Source organism: Bos grunniens, chromosome 5 (genome assembly GCF_055505025.1).
Source record: "Bos grunniens cultivar Pamir isolate PY7600 chromosome 5, Bosgru_T2T1.0, whole genome shotgun sequence".
In the NCBI taxonomy this organism is placed as follows: domain Eukaryota; kingdom Metazoa; phylum Chordata; class Mammalia; order Artiodactyla; family Bovidae; genus Bos; species Bos grunniens.
Window position 1 is genome coordinate 28,835,496 of NC_141169.1, and position 18,209 is coordinate 28,853,704.

At 40.3% G+C, this 18,209-nt stretch overlaps 1 protein-coding gene across 7 annotated transcripts in view; it reads right to left on the bottom strand.

Moving 5' to 3' along the window:
- SCN8A (sodium voltage-gated channel alpha subunit 8) overlaps nucleotides 1–18,209 on the bottom strand; it is a 94,970-nt gene that overhangs the window by 58,678 nt on the left and 18,083 nt on the right. For all 7 annotated transcript variants that reach the window (XR_015163640.1, XR_015163641.1, XR_015163642.1 and 4 more), the window contains exons 6-9: nucleotides 17,858–17,999; nucleotides 16,130–16,336; nucleotides 14,587–14,880; nucleotides 4,936–5,298 (exon numbers count right to left, since the gene is read on the bottom strand). Coding sequence is in view for 4 of the 7 variants with exons in the window: in XM_086399371.1 (XP_086255497.1) it covers nucleotides 4,936–5,298; nucleotides 14,587–14,880; nucleotides 16,130–16,336; nucleotides 17,858–17,999 (1,006 nt within the window). In the remaining 3 variants the exon portion in view is untranslated. The remainder of the gene's footprint in view (nucleotides 1–4,935; nucleotides 5,299–14,586; nucleotides 14,881–16,129; nucleotides 16,337–17,857; nucleotides 18,000–18,209) is intronic.

The window sequence follows — 18,209 nt, forward strand, 5'->3', positions numbered from 1 at the left end:
GGTACTTGAATTGTTTCTACTTTTTGGCTATTATGAATAAAGATTTTAAGAATACTTATGTATAAATTTTTGTGTGAACACATGTTTGAAATTTTCCTGGGTATATACCTAGGAGTAGAATTCCTGGGTCATGTGGTAACTCTATGTCTACCTTTTGGAGGAGCCGCCAAACTGTCTAAGCATCTGCACCATTTTACTTTCCTAACAGTAATGCTGGCTGTCGCTTCTTGTGTCAGACCACGGCCAACTGAAGGGAAGAAAACCTGGAGCAGACTTTTCCCCAGGTACAGCAGCTTCATCGTCACCTTCCATCTAGAATCTGCTTAGGATTCGGTGAGGTATGTCTCTGCTATTGGCTCAGCTGCCCAATTCTCATCACCTTGGACGTGCAGTGAAGGTGTCTTCCTCCAAGCATGCTGAGACCCAGGGACCAGAGGAAAGATCACATACTCATTTTCTCCCCTGCCTGATTTGTTTTAGGTCATTTTGGGGTGGGAGGGGGGGGTGGGCAGATGAAGGTGTGTATTTTTGTTTCATTTTGTTGGGGAGAGAGGAGGAAAACTAACAACTTTTAAAAGTCAGGAGCCTCTGCCTTTTAAAAATTCAGCCCCTAAAGAGTAACAGAGGAAGCAATTGAGAACCTTAATTACTTTAAACCCAGTACAAATTTTTTCCATTTCTCTTAATTCAAATGCAAAGTTTATTAAGCATTTAGCCACTGACTTCCAACCTCCTAAATTGTAGCTGCCCTTCTCAAAGAGATATTCTACCATATCTGCCGATGTCTGGTTTTGACCACATTTCCACAGATCTACCCAAGGAATCTCAACTTGTTATTGATTCTAAACTGATTTCACATGGAAATACGTAACTAGAAATTTATCAGCCAGTCACCTTTCTTGGGACTAAAATTTACAGTATTTTAGAAGGGGCCTTAGAACCTAGTCATTTATCTCCAGTTCAAGCCTTGCTAAAATTTTTGTGGTATGTATTCTGCTTCAAAACAACTGTACAAAAATTTCTCCTTCTCAAAAGATCTTTAGAATTTTAGAAGAAATCTGACTCTCTCCAAGTCAAGCAATTCAGCAGAAATCAAACTGTCTACTTTTCCGGTTAAAAAGACCAAAAATGCACATGTAAAGGAATAGAAATTTAATTTCTGAATACCAAGAATGGGCCAAGTAATATGCTTCAGATTTTATAAATGTTATTTAATGTTCAAATAGCTGTCTAACAAAGGTCCTTTAATCTCACTTTTTTTTTTTTTTACAGATAAGGCTTAGAGATGCTAATTTTTCAGGATCATGAAGAACCCAGGCTTCATAGTTAGCATAGTATAATAGTTAGTGGCTAACGCCGTGCAGTTAGATTGTCTGGATTCCAATCCTAACTATACTGCTTACTATGCAACCTTGGACAAGTGACTTTATTTCTCTAAGCCTTGGTTTCCTCCTAGTAAAATGCACACAGTAGTAGGATCTAACTCAGAGGGCAGGTGCTGTGAGCATGAAATGAGATAATACTTCTACATCTGCAGCATGGCTTCTGAGTCATGTGTGTTTTGGACAGTCAGGAGCACCCACTTCTTTACAAGGGAAGAGCAATGATTTTCCAGCTCAGAGCTGAAGACATGGGAAAAGTCCCCTTATCCTGTGTTTCAGCAAAAAGCAAAAGCAAAAATTCTCATAAAACTATCAAGAAATCATCACCACTCAACCACAACTGAATTATGAATGAAGATGTGAAATATTTTTGATGAGATTCTAATGAGGTGACATCTGGGTGTCTTTTTTCATTAAGAATATTGTATTTCTTCATTTGAGCCTAAATAAAAACTACATATGTGGCATAGCTCAAGCGTTCATGCTGTGTGAGACCAACCGTGGACCATCCACGGCTCCTATACCAGTGCATAAAGCATGAGTACGTAACTGGAAGCATTCTGATGGTTCAGGCGAAGACAAGTTAATCCGTAGCTGCAGACGCATCCAAAATGTTTTGACAGTGAGAATCACTATCTTCTAGCCCAAAGGGGTATAATAATTGCTCATTTGGCCCAGGCTGCGTGTAACATCATGAATATATTAATTCCTTCTAAGATAAATGACTGTTTTCCTACTTCCAAAATAAGCAGTCAGGAAGTTCTCTTGGATCAGAAAGACCTTGGTACCATTTCCACAAGTTTCCCAATCTCTGTTAACTGGATAAAACCACCTACTGAATGAGGAGACTAAATGAGAACATATGTATAAACTGCTGAGCATAGTGTAGTTAGAACCCAATATATGGTAGCTATAAGGATGAGGTCCACTATAGCAAACTAAAAAGAACAACAAAGTGCAAGAAAGGAAAAAACCCACTAGTAATTTCCCCTCCCAATACTGCTAACTTGTAGTCAGTCACCCTTTTCCCTATGCAGTTTGTCTTTACAGAGATGACATACCACACAAATGATATGCATTCTGCTTTTGTTTTGGTTTGTCTTTTTGGCTTATTCGTGTAACTTAGGTATTTTTCCACACCACTAACTACTAGGAGGTGCTTCCTTACGGCTTCCAACGAAACAGTTTTTCCTAGTTATGAAGCCCTTGAGAATAATATAGTCCTGCCTTCCTCATCTTCCTGCCACTTTGGGATCTGATCTCCTGACCTTGGGAATGCTCAAGTTTGTCAGCATCATCACTCAGGACCACTGCAAAGAAATCTCCTAAGTGCTTACAGGGTGCTGAGTGTGCAGGACCCCCCAAAATCCCAAAAGCAGTGTTCCATCGGCCGCAGGGTAAGGCAATGCAGACAGCCGTACTCGCCACAGCCATCTGCTCAACTGCCTCTCACATTTTTCTCCCACACAATATAACAGAAGCTGCTAAAAAAACAAAAACAAAACCTGCAAACCTGCTTATCTGCCTTTAAGCTGAAGTTCAAGCTCCTTCTTCCTGGACACCTTTTCTAATACTTTCTCTTCAAAGAAAAAGCAAGATATATTATTTGACTTAAATATTTTTTAAAACTGGTAGGATATCAGATTTTACTGTGGTTCTCATTATTTGAACTGTCCCAACTGTACTGTCCACGCTGATCTACCTGTCATTCTCCAGTGATTTCGTCTCTTATTTTTTCAGAGAAAATCATTTTCTATCTAATTGTGGAGCCCAAAATTTATATCTAGACATAGAATTAGTGAAAATCAAAAGTTATATTTAAAGTAAAGATAGTCATTCATAACATATATTTTGGCCAACTATCTGGTTTAGCGGGGGACTTTGGAACTACTATTTGTTATTATTATTGTTCTTATTACACCTGATCTGAAACAAACAGTTCTCAAGAAGAGCAATGGTCATGTGCCTAGGTAGAGACGACATTAAAATTAACTGAGAAATCGAAGACTCAGGTTTCTGAAAGGTTTTTCAGTGATGAGTTGTGTAACCCCAAGGAATACACTTTCACTGAGCCTGTTTCCCCATCTCAAAAACAGCTCCACTTTATCAGCCTTATGGAATTTTTACTTAGAACAAATAAGGTATGTAAAAGTAAATTGTAGCTTGTAAAGAACCATCTAAATGTAAGGGGGAAAATATTTTGCTTTTAAATAAAAGAGTAGGGAGAGAAAGGACAACATCAAACATCCTGTCTTTTGAATTTAGGACAGTCAACAGCTGTCCTAGGATAGTCAAACAACTGTCCCAAAGTGCTAAATAACAGGTCATTCTGAATAATTCCATCCTTGATCGCCCAGTTTTCCTCCACACATGCATCATGCTAATTAAAGGGTTGGCTATCTTCATGCTGTGTTAGAGGAAACTGAAGTGTTAGAACAAAACAGACCGACATGCTATCTTAAGCTCAGACCAGCTAAGGAGGGACTGAAGAAAGCTAAGGAATCAGAGGTAGAAAGGATCAGGATCATTAAGGTTATAAGAATTTAAAGCTAGAAAAAAGGTATAAACAGCTTAGAATCTAAAGAAATGTTAAGACATGGCTTTTCCCAAAGAGGGGTGCCATTATCCTAACCCCTAGCCAAGTGATTTTGTGAAGTGAAGCTATTATATGTCACTTCTCCAGAGCCTGACATTTGATTACATTTAAAATTCATCTTTCAATTCCCTGTTCCTTCCTCCCCCATGTACCATGTGTTCTTGCCCCAACCACCTACCTTCCCCTCTGATTTACCTCAGTCCCCTTAGTAAATGTCCAGCTCCCCACCAGTTTCCTTCACCTCTTTGCCTGGCTCTCCCAGTGCCCACTTCCTACCCTCAGCATCACACATGCACATGCCTCTTTGGAAAAATCACATCTCATTCTTGTAGAGGAGACTAAGAAAACTGTCCAAAGATATATTTGAACTTTTTTTTTTAAAATACAAATAAAAGAGCTTTAAATTCCAAGCTGTTTCCCTATGAGGAGGCAGGACGTAGTGGGGGGAGAAGCAATGGTAGTTTCAAACCCGCTTAGACTTGGTCATTGGTGGTGGCAAAGGCCCTTCTCATTCCATCTGGGCAGGATCCGCTGGCCAGAGGCATTCAGTCAAAGCAGGTGGGGGTGGGATGGGAAGAGAGGCAGACAGAGAAGTGCAAAGATGGAGAGAAAGAAACATCGATAAAATAAAGGGCTGATGGAGGAAGGGCAAGAGTCAGAAACAAGAAAGGAAGATGGGGGTGGGGATGGGGAATGGAGCAAGGAATAAAGTACAAGGGAAAAGAGGGTAAGTGAAGGAGGAGGGCTGAAGAAAGAAACAAATCTTGAGGGAGAAAACGGAAGCGGTAGGCGGTAGAGACGCGAGTCCAGACGGGAGCTGGAGAGCAAGTGGGACCGAGTGGGATGGGCGGAGCAAAGGAGAGAAGAGAGGGAGCGGGAGAGACTGCCATGCCTAGCCGCGGTCTACCGGTTTTACTTCCTTACACTGTCATCAGTAGCTGCCTTATCTATTTTCACCTCTGGCAGGAGACGCCCGCTGATGTGGGAGCCGGGGCCGCCGATGAGGGACACCACGCCATTGCAGTCCACTGTGCTGTTGCGCTTGACGCTGCGCCGCAGGCTGGGGAAGATGCGCGAAGAGCGGCTGCCCTGGCTGTAGCCGCTGTAGCCACTGTAGCTGCTGCGGCGCTCGCGCGCCCGGATGGGGATGAAGAGCGAGTCCCGGCGGCCCTCGCTCTCCTCCACCGTGCTGTGCTCGTCGTCTGCAAACTCATTCTCCGAGCCCGGGTCCCGGAACCGCCCGGGCCCCCTGAAGCTGAAGATGCTGCTCTTGCTGTTGTGGCGGGAGAGGAATGGGGAGCCTGGAATGCTGAGCAGTGACTGTAGGGGCAGGAGGAGAGAGAGAGAGAGACAAGAGAGGCAGGCATGAGACAGGAAGGGACCCCATAGAAACTGAACAAAGGCTGTTAGCTTCCCCAGTCTGGCCCCATCCTTGCATTCCTGTTAATCAGAACACAGGTGTTTCCAGAAAGCACTTTCGGATGTTGAATTTCTACTGCCCTTCAACACCCATCACCACTCACTTCTTGCCCCATAACCTTGAGATACACCCGTCTTTGACCTGTTAACCATTCATAAGTTCCATGCGCTGTTCACCTACGCACTGAAACGATGTTTTATCTCATGCTTTGTGTAGCAAATCCACTGGGAAATAGACACTGGGCGTCTATTTTTCATTACTATGACCTCACGTGGAGTGTGCTTTTAATCTACCAGGTTAGCTTCTATGCCACACTTGGCAAAAGGAGACATTTGGAAGTGGCCACTTACTACTCTTTCAATGCAGGTTAAGAACTATGCCAATAGTGGTTTTCCAGTTCTGCTGAAAATGGTATCTGTCCCCTTCTACTCCATTTTTTTTGCAATTCTTTTTTCATCAGAAGTTTAACTATTTGTAAGTTCCCAGAATTGACATTTTCAAGTCAAACTCATATTTATCACTTAGAAAATTTTCATTTTTCTCTTTCAGCTCATACTGCCATTCCATGTTCCCTAGAGAATTTTGTGCTAATGTGTATCTTTATGCTTTAATGCATTGTATTGACCCCCTTTCAATACTTTTCTGCAACAAGAAAGTATAACCTATACTTAAAACCAATTTCCCGTGACCATGAGCCTCTAAGAAATTAAAAAAATTCTCCTGGATTGTGCTTTTATTACAATTCTCATTAATACAACTGATCACAAATATTCTGTTTTATAAGTAATTACTAAGTTTAAAATTTTATTAAAATGTATCTCAATGAGATGAATGAGCTATTCTTTCCCCCAACTGGTGTTTTGGTGTTTAAATATTTGTAGATAGTATAACTTATTATTAGAATCATACATGGCTCAACAGAAGCCCCCGTCCCCTTTCTAAGAGTAGATTTTAAGTGCTGAGAAACTTTATTCATATAAATGGTATCTTGGAACAGAAGAACACTGTTACAGTAATGTCACTCAATTCTTTGAACTCCTTCCAAGTTATATGCCAAAATTACATAGTAAGCTATCAGCAAAATTTATTTTAATGATCTATCAGCTGACAATTAAATCAAGTCCTCTTTCAATATTGTTGAAAGCAAAGAACTAAAAAACCACCCAACCTGCCAAAGGACTTGTTACCCACTTGTTAGAATATTCCATTTCCTGATTTCTGATGGTATCAAAAAGGCTTTAATTATTATTTACTAATAATCATATCAGTACCTCTTACAGGGGTTATTCTTTTAAAGGAACTTTACTTGACCTAACAGAAAAGGTTGGAGTAATCAAAGCATTGTCAATTTCTATACATCAATGCCAACATTAATCTTTTAATAAAATGATCTTACCACATGCTTTAGAGATGTTTTCATTAAATCTTTAAAGCCACAGATTTAGTTCATTTAATTAAAAAAATGCCCATCATATGATCTAATTAGCAAAGCCAGTCCCCACTATCAAAACAATTGGCCAAATCAGACTTATTTTCATTGGTAAAAGTATGACTTCATTTTTCATTTTAAATAAATGTATGACTATGTATCCCAGTGACATCCATCCTGCTCCTGAACTTAAAACATCTGAATGCTCCTGATTATAATTCTATATTTCATTCTTATTAGAAGTATGTAAGAGAGGTAAATTCAGAAAGCCTTACAATGGATTTAAGTTTCCCAGATTAAAGAAATGCCAAAGAATGTTCAAACTGCCACGCAAGTGTGCTTACTTCACATGCTAGCAAGGTTATGCACAAAATCCTTCAAGCTAGACTTTAACAGTATGTGAGCCAAGAACTTCCAGATGTACAAGCTGGGTTTAGAAAAGGCAGAGGAACCAGAGATCAAATTGCCAACATTCGTTGGATCATAGAGAAAGCAAGAGAATTCCAGAAAACATCTACTTCTGCTTTACTAAGAGACTATGCTAAAGCTTTTGACTGTGTGGAGTACAACAAACTGTGGAAAATTCTTAAAGAGATGGGAATCAGACCACCTTACCTGTCTCCTGAAAAATCTGTACGCAGGTCAAGAAGCAACTGTTGGAACCGGACATGGAACAACGGACTACTTCAAAATTGGGAAAGGAGTATATTGTCAAGGCTGTATACTGACATGGATGTATATTGTCACTGCAGAGCAGACACACTGGAACAAGTTTAAAATTGGACAGTTTGAATAATTTCAGACAGGCTTTGGGCTATAGAAATGGTCCTCTAAGTCCTGGCTCTGGAGTGATTTCAGTTCAGTTGCTCAGTCATGTCCAACTCCTTGCAACCCCATGGACTGCAGCAAGCCAGGCCTCCCTGTCCATCACCAACTCCCCGAGCTTACTCAAACTCATGTCCATCAAGTTGGTGATGCCATCCAACTATCTCATCCTCTGTAGTCCCCTTCTCCTCCTGCCTTCAATCTTTTCTAGCATTAGGGTCTTTCTCAATGAGTCAGTTCTTCAGGTGGCCAAAGTACGGGAGTTTCAGCTTCAGCATCAGTCCTTCCAATGAATATTCAGAGTTGATTTCTTTTAGGATGGATTGGTTGGATCTCCTTGCAGTCCAAGGGTCTCTCAAGAGTCTTCTCCAATATCCACAGTTCAAAAGCATCAATTCTTTGGTGCTCAGCTTTCTTTATAGTTCAAATCTCACATCCATCCATGACTACTGGAAAAACCATAGCTTTGACTAGACAGACTTTTGGTGGCAAAATAATGTCTCTGCTTTTTAATATGCTGTCTAGGTTGGTCACAGCTTTTCTTCCAAGGAGCAAGTGTCTTTTAATTTCATGGCTGCGGTCACCACCTGCAGTGATTTTGGAGCCCCCAAAAATAAAGTCTCTCACTGTTTCCATTGTTTCCCCATCTATTTGCCATAAAGTGATGGGACCAGATGCCATGATCTTAGTTTTCTGAATGTCTAGTTTTAAGCCAACTTTTTCACTCTGCTTTCACTTTCATCAAGAGGCTCTTTAGTTCTTCTTCACTTTCTGCCATAGGGGTGGTGTCATCTGCATATCTGAGGTTATTGATATTTCTCCCAGCAATCTTGATTCCAGCTTGTGCTTCATCCAGCCTGGCATTTTGCATGATGTACTCTGCATAGAAGTTAAATAAGCAGGGTGACAATATGCAGCCTTGAGGTACTCCTTTTCCTAATTGGAACCAGTCTGTTGTTCCATGTCCAGTTCTACTTGTTGCTTCTTGACTTGCATACAGATTTCTCAGGAGGCAGGTCAGGTGGTCTGGTATTCCCATCTCTTTAAGAATTTTCCATAGTTTGTTGTGATCCACACAGTGGATTTAGGGCTGGGGAAATATTGGCTGGTGTGTGAATTAGATGAAAGGAGGCTGGGGATAAAGGTCTTGGATTGGCTGATCTGCACATGAAAGAGCAAGTTGTTCGCTATCTCCAGGAATTAAACTAGTACTGGGAGGGGCAGCTCTCTGCAGCCAGCAAGGCTCCTAGCATGTCAAAGCATCATAAAATACAGAAAATAAAATCTGCCTCCCTTCTCACAGCAAGCTTCCGTGGACTGGATCCATGATTTTTATTAGCAAAATATTAGGTGTTGACACTGCCTAGTATATTAGGTCTACATATTAGGAAAGAGGTCTGATTTTTATTTGACAAAAGATCACCAAATACTTGTTGTGTGCTAAGTGATATGGATACAATGGTGAACAAGACATATGACATGGTCCCTGCCCTCTCAAAAGCTACAGCCTAGTAGAAAATACTATGGACTGCATGAGGAAATATTATATACTATATTAGACCTCATATAGTATATAATAATACCTGACTATTCTTAACTGATAGGAAAGTGATAAGAAGTGATGGAAAGATAATGACAAATTCCGTCACCCAGGGACACTCAGGAATCAGGATCCTGAAAAAAATACAAACTAAAAAGTAAACAGTATATCTATTATTCTTTAATTCTTTGTTCCACTCTTGGCAAAAGAGTCCACTGCAATCAACACAGAAGGGAAAAGATGAACCTGTCCCATTTCGCCTTGTACCTCTGGTATCTAGCCCTGATCTGGCCAATTCCCTAAGGAGACATCCTGAGAGTAGCCACCCTGGCTCTTCCCCAGTCTTAATTTTCCTGGATTGAAGGGTTTCATTGATGCATCAGGACCTGTGGCTCTACTATCTCCAGGGATTCAGCTAGGTTATGAGATGGGTCCTGTTTTCAAAATGTTTCCTATCAACAAACCAGGAAGAAGCTTCTGGTCCTTTTCAGGCAGTCACATCACAGCTAACTAAAAATACTACTTTAGATCTAGGTGTCTGCTTGGGAGAACAGCTCTGGGATGTTTTTGATTTGAGGGCATGGCCTCAGATTACACAGAAAAATTAACTAGGAATTTCAGGGCATACATGTCAGCTGTCTACTGGAATGAAGCTTAACAATGACTAGGATGTTTGGAATGTAAGAAATTGATGATTTAAATGTCTTATTTCCATGCCATAGTTCATCTTTTCTTCACTTCACTTTTTCTTTCCAATACAACAGTGGTTCTTAAAATGTGGTCTGGGAATTCCTGGGTCCTTGTGCCCTTTTTACGGGGGGTGGGTCACAAGATTAAACTACTTCATAATAATATTAAGAAGATGTCTGCCTTTCTCACTCTCATTTCTCAGAGGTACAGACTGCAAGCCTGACAGTTTCCCAGAATTTAAAGACTTTTCTTAAGAGCTTGAGCGAGAACGTACGTGATTTTTTAATATTCTGTGTTAGTACTTGGAAGAGCTGCTTAATTCAGTGAAGCAGTATTTCCCAAATGATCAATGTAGGATGCTACAAATCATTCAAGAATTAAATATCTATGGTGTAAAATACAACAAAGGATTTTAATGTAACAGTACCAAGTTACTGATACAGTTTCAGCTTCCACATTGCAACTAACCATTTAAAAACCTACTCTTATCCAATTTTGGAACAGCATCAAAGAAGAATATTCACAATTATCTGAAAAGGTTATTAAAATATTCCTTTTCCAACTATATCTGTATGAAAACAGATTTTCTTTAAATACTTCAACCAAAAGGAATATTGCAACAGACTGAATGAAGGTATGCTATTCCAGCCATCTCCCATTAAACCACAGATTAAAGAGATTTGCAAAGATGTAAACAGGACCATTTTTTTCTATTAAATTTTTTTGATCTGGAAAACAGTTAATTTTTTCAAAAATATGTATGATTTGTGTTAAACACAGTAGGTCTATCATTACCATTTTTTCCAATAAATCAGTAAATGAACATTATAAAGTTTCTTAATTATTATTTCTAATACAATAAATTAAAAAATCTCTTTGGGGTCCCCAATAATTTTTTAAAGATATGAAGACCAAAATGTCTGAGAACTGCTGCAGCAGAATAATTAAAATACTTTGCAAAAGGGACTTTATAAACTCACCTAAAGCCTAAAAACATAGCAATAATTTTATGTTTCAAGAGGATCTCAAACTAACACTGGAAATCAACTGTATTCCAACAAAATTAATTAAAAAAAAAAAAATAGCAGCTCTCAGCGATCTGCAGTACAGGCCACTGATGTTCACTTGAACTGTGTGGTGGGAAAACCAAAGTCACCTTCACTGTTAAGCCAACCTAACAGATGACCACGTATGTGTGGAGGTGAGTGGGGAAGGGATGGCTAGAGACTGTAGTACAAAGCTTATAGTCAGAATGACCTGGTTCAAATCTCGACTCCAACACCTACTAGCTATATAACCTTAGATAAAAGAGTTAATCTCTCTAGGCCTCAACCATTTTTCCAGATAAAATCAGAGAAACTGCAGGAGAGTCCTAGGACAAAGAATATCACTGCCGTGCAGTTTCTAAGGAAGTCTTGGCAGTCAGCCGTGGCCTCAAGGAATCCACAGTTTTTTCCGATGGGGAAATGAGAAGAAGTGACTATTTTCATGCAAAGCAGGACATCTCAGAAGCCCAGCTTTATTTTTTGAGCTAGGGAGCAATCAGTGCAACTCTGTGCTGAAGCCTATAGATTAATCAGAGCCCATTCAATAGCGAAGTGTTAACGGCACTAAGGTATTTATTAACAAGCTTAGGATGGCTCTCAAGGCAAGGGTTGCATTACAACAAAGCTACAATCACACTTTGCCTCAAAAGAGGCTGAATTAGGGGAAGGGTGAGGTGAAGGTGAGACAGAGATGGTTCCAGGTCATAAAGAAGTTCCAGAAGGGGTTAAATCAGTTTTACAAAAGTACTTCATTCATTTTTCCAACAAATCTCTGAAGGTACACAGAAGTAGGCCTTAATTTTAGGACTTTATGTGAGAGAGGACAGGATATGAAGATGAGTAAATATAAAACCCCACATAGAGTAAACAGCAACACACAAAGAGGGACATATAAAACACAATGGAAAGATGAAATGGTAATTTCTAACTGGGGGTAGGATGGGGGCAGGTCAGGGACGGTTTCTTGGGAGAAGGATGTGAACAGTAAGTATAATGTGGACATTCACAAATGGAAAAAACAGGGCTTCTTAGAGAGGCTGTTTCTGGAGCAAAACAGAGGGTAGAAAAGAAGCATCATGTATGAGAAACATCTAATAGTTCTCTCTGGTGTGAGTACAGAGTGCTTGACGGGGCACAGGGACTGGAGACCATAAAAGGGAAGCCGAGTCCCGGAAAGCAGAGTGCTGTGAATTCAGTGCTGAAGGGCTGGGGCTTCTTTAGTAAACAGGCTGAACCTGATTAGGGGGAATTCCCTCTCCCAATCTTCTTAATAACTGTTTTAAGCTGTCACTATTTTCTTCACCCTCCTGACTCAACCTCTCATTCCCTTCGATAAGATTTTAAATTTCAATCATTATTGAACATGAGACTGTCAGGGGTCATCTTTCTCCATTTCTTACTCCCCATCCACAAACTTATCCACACACACACATATTGCCGTATGTATTTTTTTTGGGGGGAGGACAAGGTGCCCCTTTCCTGTTCAAGGCTACACCTATTCTCACATCTCCCAAGACTGTTCTATTTTCTTTTCTATTCTACTGTACTCCATTCTACTTCCGTCTCCCCTTCTTCTGGGTCTCCCCCCCATAACAGATTATAAAAATGCTTATTTTCACCCACATTCTTTACAAAAGTTTGAATAGAAAGTCTCTTCCCATTCAATATGGCATCCACCCTTACCCTGGACTGAAATCTGTCTTTTGAGCTCTCAAGGACTTCTGGTGCCAAATCTAACAGACATTTGCAGTTCTGATCTCATGATGCATCTCTGTTAAGCTTCGATCCACTGGTCGCCCCCCTCCCTCTCCTACCCTGTGCTCTCCAGTCCTCACTGCACTCTTGGTTCTCTTAGCAGCCCTCGTGACCCACATCCACTTGTTTTCCTCTGTGAGGTCCATCTCCGAAGCCCGTGAACACCGGTGTCACATTGCATGTCACTGTCCTTCCGCCTGACACAATCTCTCCAAGTCGTCTCAGCCAGTCTCTTGGTTTCAACCACTGTCTCTCAGCTCAGGACATCTTCCCTGAGCTATCATTTGACTATCCATGTGTCCAAATTGGTTTCCCAACAAATAATTAATATTTGGGATGTCCAAACTGGAACCTACTTTTCTTCCAAACCTGGAATGTTCTTTCTTCTGTCTTCCTGCTCCCTCACCACCACACACGTTCATTACCTGACTAACCCCTGTTTATCCTTTATTGACTTTCCCCAGAAAATCTTTGCTGAAGCTCCAGGCTGGGATAGATCTGTGCCTTCTAAAACACGTCTGTGTATTTCAACTATGGAACAATACCATCAGTCCTATCACGAAAATAGTTTTTTTGGTGTATCTGGCTACCCTACTATACTGTAAGCTCCCTAGGGCAGACATGGTGTTCTAACCACCTTTCAATCTCTAGGACCTAGCACAATCCTTGGCACATGGCAGGCACTCTATAAATGCTTGGTAATGAATAACCAGAGATATGTTGTAGAAAATGATTGGCTGACAATATAGAAAACATGAAAGAGAGAGAGAGAGAGAGACAGACCAGAGGGAAAGAAGCTGTACTGGATAACTGCAGTAGAACAAAGTAATATAAAGTCTGAACTAAAGTAGGGTTAATAGGAACAAAAAGAAGAGGGTGGACATGAGAGATTTTGCTGTGATAAACGAACTGGACTAGCAAAGGACTGAACCGGGATATGAGGGAGGTAAGGGAGAGGCACCATGAATCATCTCTGAGAAACAAGAAAAGACTCTGGCTGCACTGCCATAATCGGGAACTGCAATCTCTTCTATACCTTACAAACTTTCTTTAAAATGGGGCATTAAGTAGCTTAAGAATTGGATTTTGGTGGTGTTCTTTGAAGTCCAAAAATATATATCATATCATGAAATGTATAGTAATACAATGCTCAATAATTATCCATAAGTCCTCTCCCTTCTCTCTCTCTTAGCTTCCCAATTTAACAAAGTTGGGTAAAACTAGAGGCTTTTAATCTACCATAGGCTAATTTATCAGCATGACATTATAAATCTAGAATAATTAATTACCAGAACTTACCACACTCAAATAAGGTGACCTAAAGAGTTTCATGACTTTTTTTTAACCCAAAATTACATACAACTCTTAAACAAAGGTATTTGATCTGAATTCTGAAGTTCAGATGCTAAGAAAAGTTCTTCATGATGTTTTAGAGCGGTGGTCTCCAACCTTTTGGCACCAGGGACCAGTTTCATGCAAGACACTTTCCCACAGATCGGGGTAGGCGTGGGTTTCAGGATGATTCAAGCATTTCACATTTGTTGTGTACTTTATTTCTATTGTTATCACATCAGCTCCACCTCAGATCGTCAGGCATTAGGTCCCAGAGGTTGGGGACCTGTGCTTTGGAATACAAGGCCTGCTGGAGTGACACAGACTTTCCTGCTGCAGTAAGTTTGCCAAAGGTGACCAGGTTGTCCTGGGTGAGATTTAGAGCAGAGAAGGCAGCCTTTATACCCAAGTAGCACTTCTTCCTAGAGGAAAACAAAGTGGGGTGTGGAAGTGGCCTGAGGATGCAGGGATGGGACTGGAAAATGTAAACCCAGTGGGGAATATGAGAATCAAGTAAAATTAGGAAACCTAGAATTTCTTAGGCTTCTGTGACCCAGCACCAACAGTTTACCTGATTCATGATGGAAAACTTCCTCCCTATTCTGTTGTCTGGGAGCCGAAAGCCCTTCCTCCTCATACCATCTTCTGATTCTGACTTGAACACCTTCTCAGGATCCCCCTTCTCCTCTCCTTCAGAGAGCTCCTTTTGCTTCCTCTTTTTCCTCCGGTTCCGTCTCTCCTTGGCACTCTTGGAACTCAGTTTAGAGATTTCAGATGAGCTCCGGGGAGAGCCTGCCCCGTCTTCACCTTCTTCCTCTATGGCATCTTCTGAGACAGTTCCTGCTGAAGTGGCCATCGCCGCCGCCTAGGAAAGTAAAATTTCACAGCAACAGACCAGAGCGGAAGCAATTAACTAGAACCACACAAAGCTAAGCAAGTGGTGGAGATCACTTCCTTCCTTTCCCAAAGACAGGGAAAAAAGGAGGAAGGAAAACAAGTCTGTCAGAGGACACTGTGGTGGGGGCCTGGTATCTCCATTTCCTAGCTAAATTTGTATGGTGGCACACAGCCCTGCATAATCAGAGCGGAACTTCATGGTGAGAGCTTTGGGACTTACTCTGTTTAGTATATAAGACAAGAACTTGGCTGCCACCTTGATACCAAATCATCTTTTTTTGGGCAACTCTGAAAATCAATACTATATATTATGGCCCCAACAATGTAAAAAATACATGTATAATTGGATAAAAATTAAAAAGTAAAGTGTTATCAGTGATAAGAAAACAGACTCTGTATGATTTCAATACCTTTATACCACGAAATTTTTGCACTTTGTTTTATGACCCAGGATACAGTCCCATGTCTCCCAGTTTATAGTCCATGGGAATGTGAATAGAATTTGCATCCTGTTGTTGAGTGAAAATTATATAAACCTTAATTATGTTGAATTAGTTCATAGTGCTTTCCAGGTCTACTGTATCTTTCTACTTTCCTATCTGTTTGTTCTATTAATTTTTGAAAGTTTGATATTGAAACTCTAACTAAAAATCTTAATTTATCTATTTAAAAATAACTGTAATGTACAGTGGAACTATATGTAATTTTGTTCGGTATTTTCCAAGTCTCCTGTAAATATCACCATACTTTCATAATTTTTTCTAAAAAAAGTAAGATGTTAGGGTATTAGTAGAATCACAAGTTTCTTTTTTAAATTTTACTTCAATATTTTACTTGTATCTTCTTTTCAGGACTCGTTATGAACACAGACAATTTCTGAAGGAGATCCTAATGTTTCCCCCAACAAAAACACCTATGCTTACATGATGTATTATATAAACTGCTCTGGTCATTTTTTTTTTCTCTCTCCAGCTATCACAGGAGTTGTGCACTGAACGGTCGAGAGATTCAACAGAAGATCACATTCACAAACAATTTGGCCATTAAGACAAATGTAACAATTGGACTGACCATCTGCAGTTGTTATTTGGGTTATTTCAATCAGATCAATGACTTCTGTTAGTGTGCCTAAAAAGATCAACTGGAGTGGCAATCAGATGAGGCCTTAGTCACCATGATCTGGCAGGAAGGACTACGGCAAAGAGTTGATCACCAACCTGTGCTTCTTCCTGTTGCTTCTTAAGTTGCTCTAACATTGCTTTGAATTCAGCCTCTTTCTGCTCTGCTTCCTCCAGTGTTGCCTGATTCTGCTCTTCATAAGCCATGGCCACCACAGCCAGGATCAAGTTCACCAGATAGAAAGAACCCACAAAGATGACCAAGACAAAGAAGATCATGTACGTTTTCCCAGCTGCTCGTAAGGTCTGTAAAGACAAAAACCACTTCTTAAGTTGCTTGCATCAAACGAATCAGGCTGAAAACAACTCATGGGCTGATGTTCCTCTGCAGAGGCAGTACTGCACGTTGAACAGGACCAGACTTTCTTGTGTGGAACTTCTTCACACTGCAGACACTCAGCATCCCCAGCTGCCAAATGGCCTCCCCTACCCCAGACTCACAGGAAATGTCAGTAGTACCTCCTATTCACTGTGGCAAAAAAAAAAAAAAAAAAAAATCCTCTTCCATTCCAAATACTCCTAATACACTCCTTCCATAGAAAAATGCTTACTTTTTTAAAAGGAAAAATTGCTCTGAGCTAAGAATTACATTTAACTTTGTCAGCTGGTTTTAAAACAAGTGTGAGGAAATGAAAACAAAGACCTCAGGTCATTTATATACTGGTCTTCAAAGAGCATTTACAGAAATCTCATCTTTGGAATCAGGTCCAACTCATAAAAAGTCCCTATCTTAAGTGACATCCTTCCTTAGCCTTTTGCAATAGGATGAGTTTTTAAAGAGGGATATAATGTAAAGGATGTGGGGGTGGGGTAGGGGAGAAAAAGGAAAGAGGATCCTAAGATTATTCCTTTCACTAGCACCAGACATCAAAGAACAACTGGGTTTTAGGTTATATGCATATACACAGGACCCATTATCACTTAGTTTTCATTTTTATTCTCCTCAACCACAAATATTTCATGGAACTTAGCATCAGTTACAAATATTTCATGGGAATACTAGGCTGTACAACAGAAAGGAAGGATTTCAGGAACTCCTAATAAGAAACTTTCATTGGAAAAAAAAAAGTTGGTTCACTTACAAGGGTTTCCTTCATGCCTGAGGGGTTCACAATTCTTATTATCAAACTAACTAGCATTATCAAAGGCTTAGAGTCAAATGTAAAACAATGCGTTATTGGAGAATTTCTAAGTTGAAAGACCCTCAGCAGTCATCTAGACTAACTTCTCCATCACACCCAGCAAAATTAAATGACTTGTCCAGAGTCACCAAAGCAGGCCAACAGAATGGCAGTGACCGTTTAAAAAAAAAAAAAATTGTCACAGTGTTCTTGAACAAATACAACTGTGTTATAAATCTCAAAATGTTGACATATTTAGGCTCCAAGATCCTTGTGGATAAAATCTCTTCTTTATAATGTCTACCAAAGTGCCTTACACAACATGTTTAAAGAAGCCCTAAGCCCAAACATCCAAAAGGAGAAATACTGAAGATGGTCTGCTGAAATAGGAAGGACAGAGACAGCAGATTCCCAGGCCAGGCAAGAGGCTCCCAAGTCTGTGAGCGTCTACAGCTATACATGATGAGCATTAAAGAAACTGGGCCAAGAGCTGGGAGAATTCATGTAATTTTGTAAACCAGCTGACTCTGAGAAATACCACCCAAAGATTCTGTATGTCTTCACCAAAGGTCTCTTACACAGAATGTCCCCAAACCCCACATATTGTTATGTAAATTCCATCACCAAAAAACATGGTATTACTTACTAATTGATACAAGTTTTCCCAGTAGTCCTGGGTCATAAGGCGAAATAATGCCAAGAAGGCCCAGCTGAAAGTGTCAAAGCTCGTGTAACCATAGTTGGGGTTCCTTCCTGCCTTCATACACTGGTATCCCTCTGGACATTGCCTGAGGAAAGAAAAGGAAGCACCGGGCTTTTCAGCGTAATCCTACCCGGTCATCAGCTGGAAGTCATCTCTATGACCTTGCAGATGATAAACAGCCATCCATAGAGACTATGCCAACAAACAGGAATTTTTTAAAAAGAAGAGGAAAGAAACAAAGTAGCCAGGTGAATTTTTCAAAAATGATGTCCTGGGGACAGTCTAGGATCAGAAT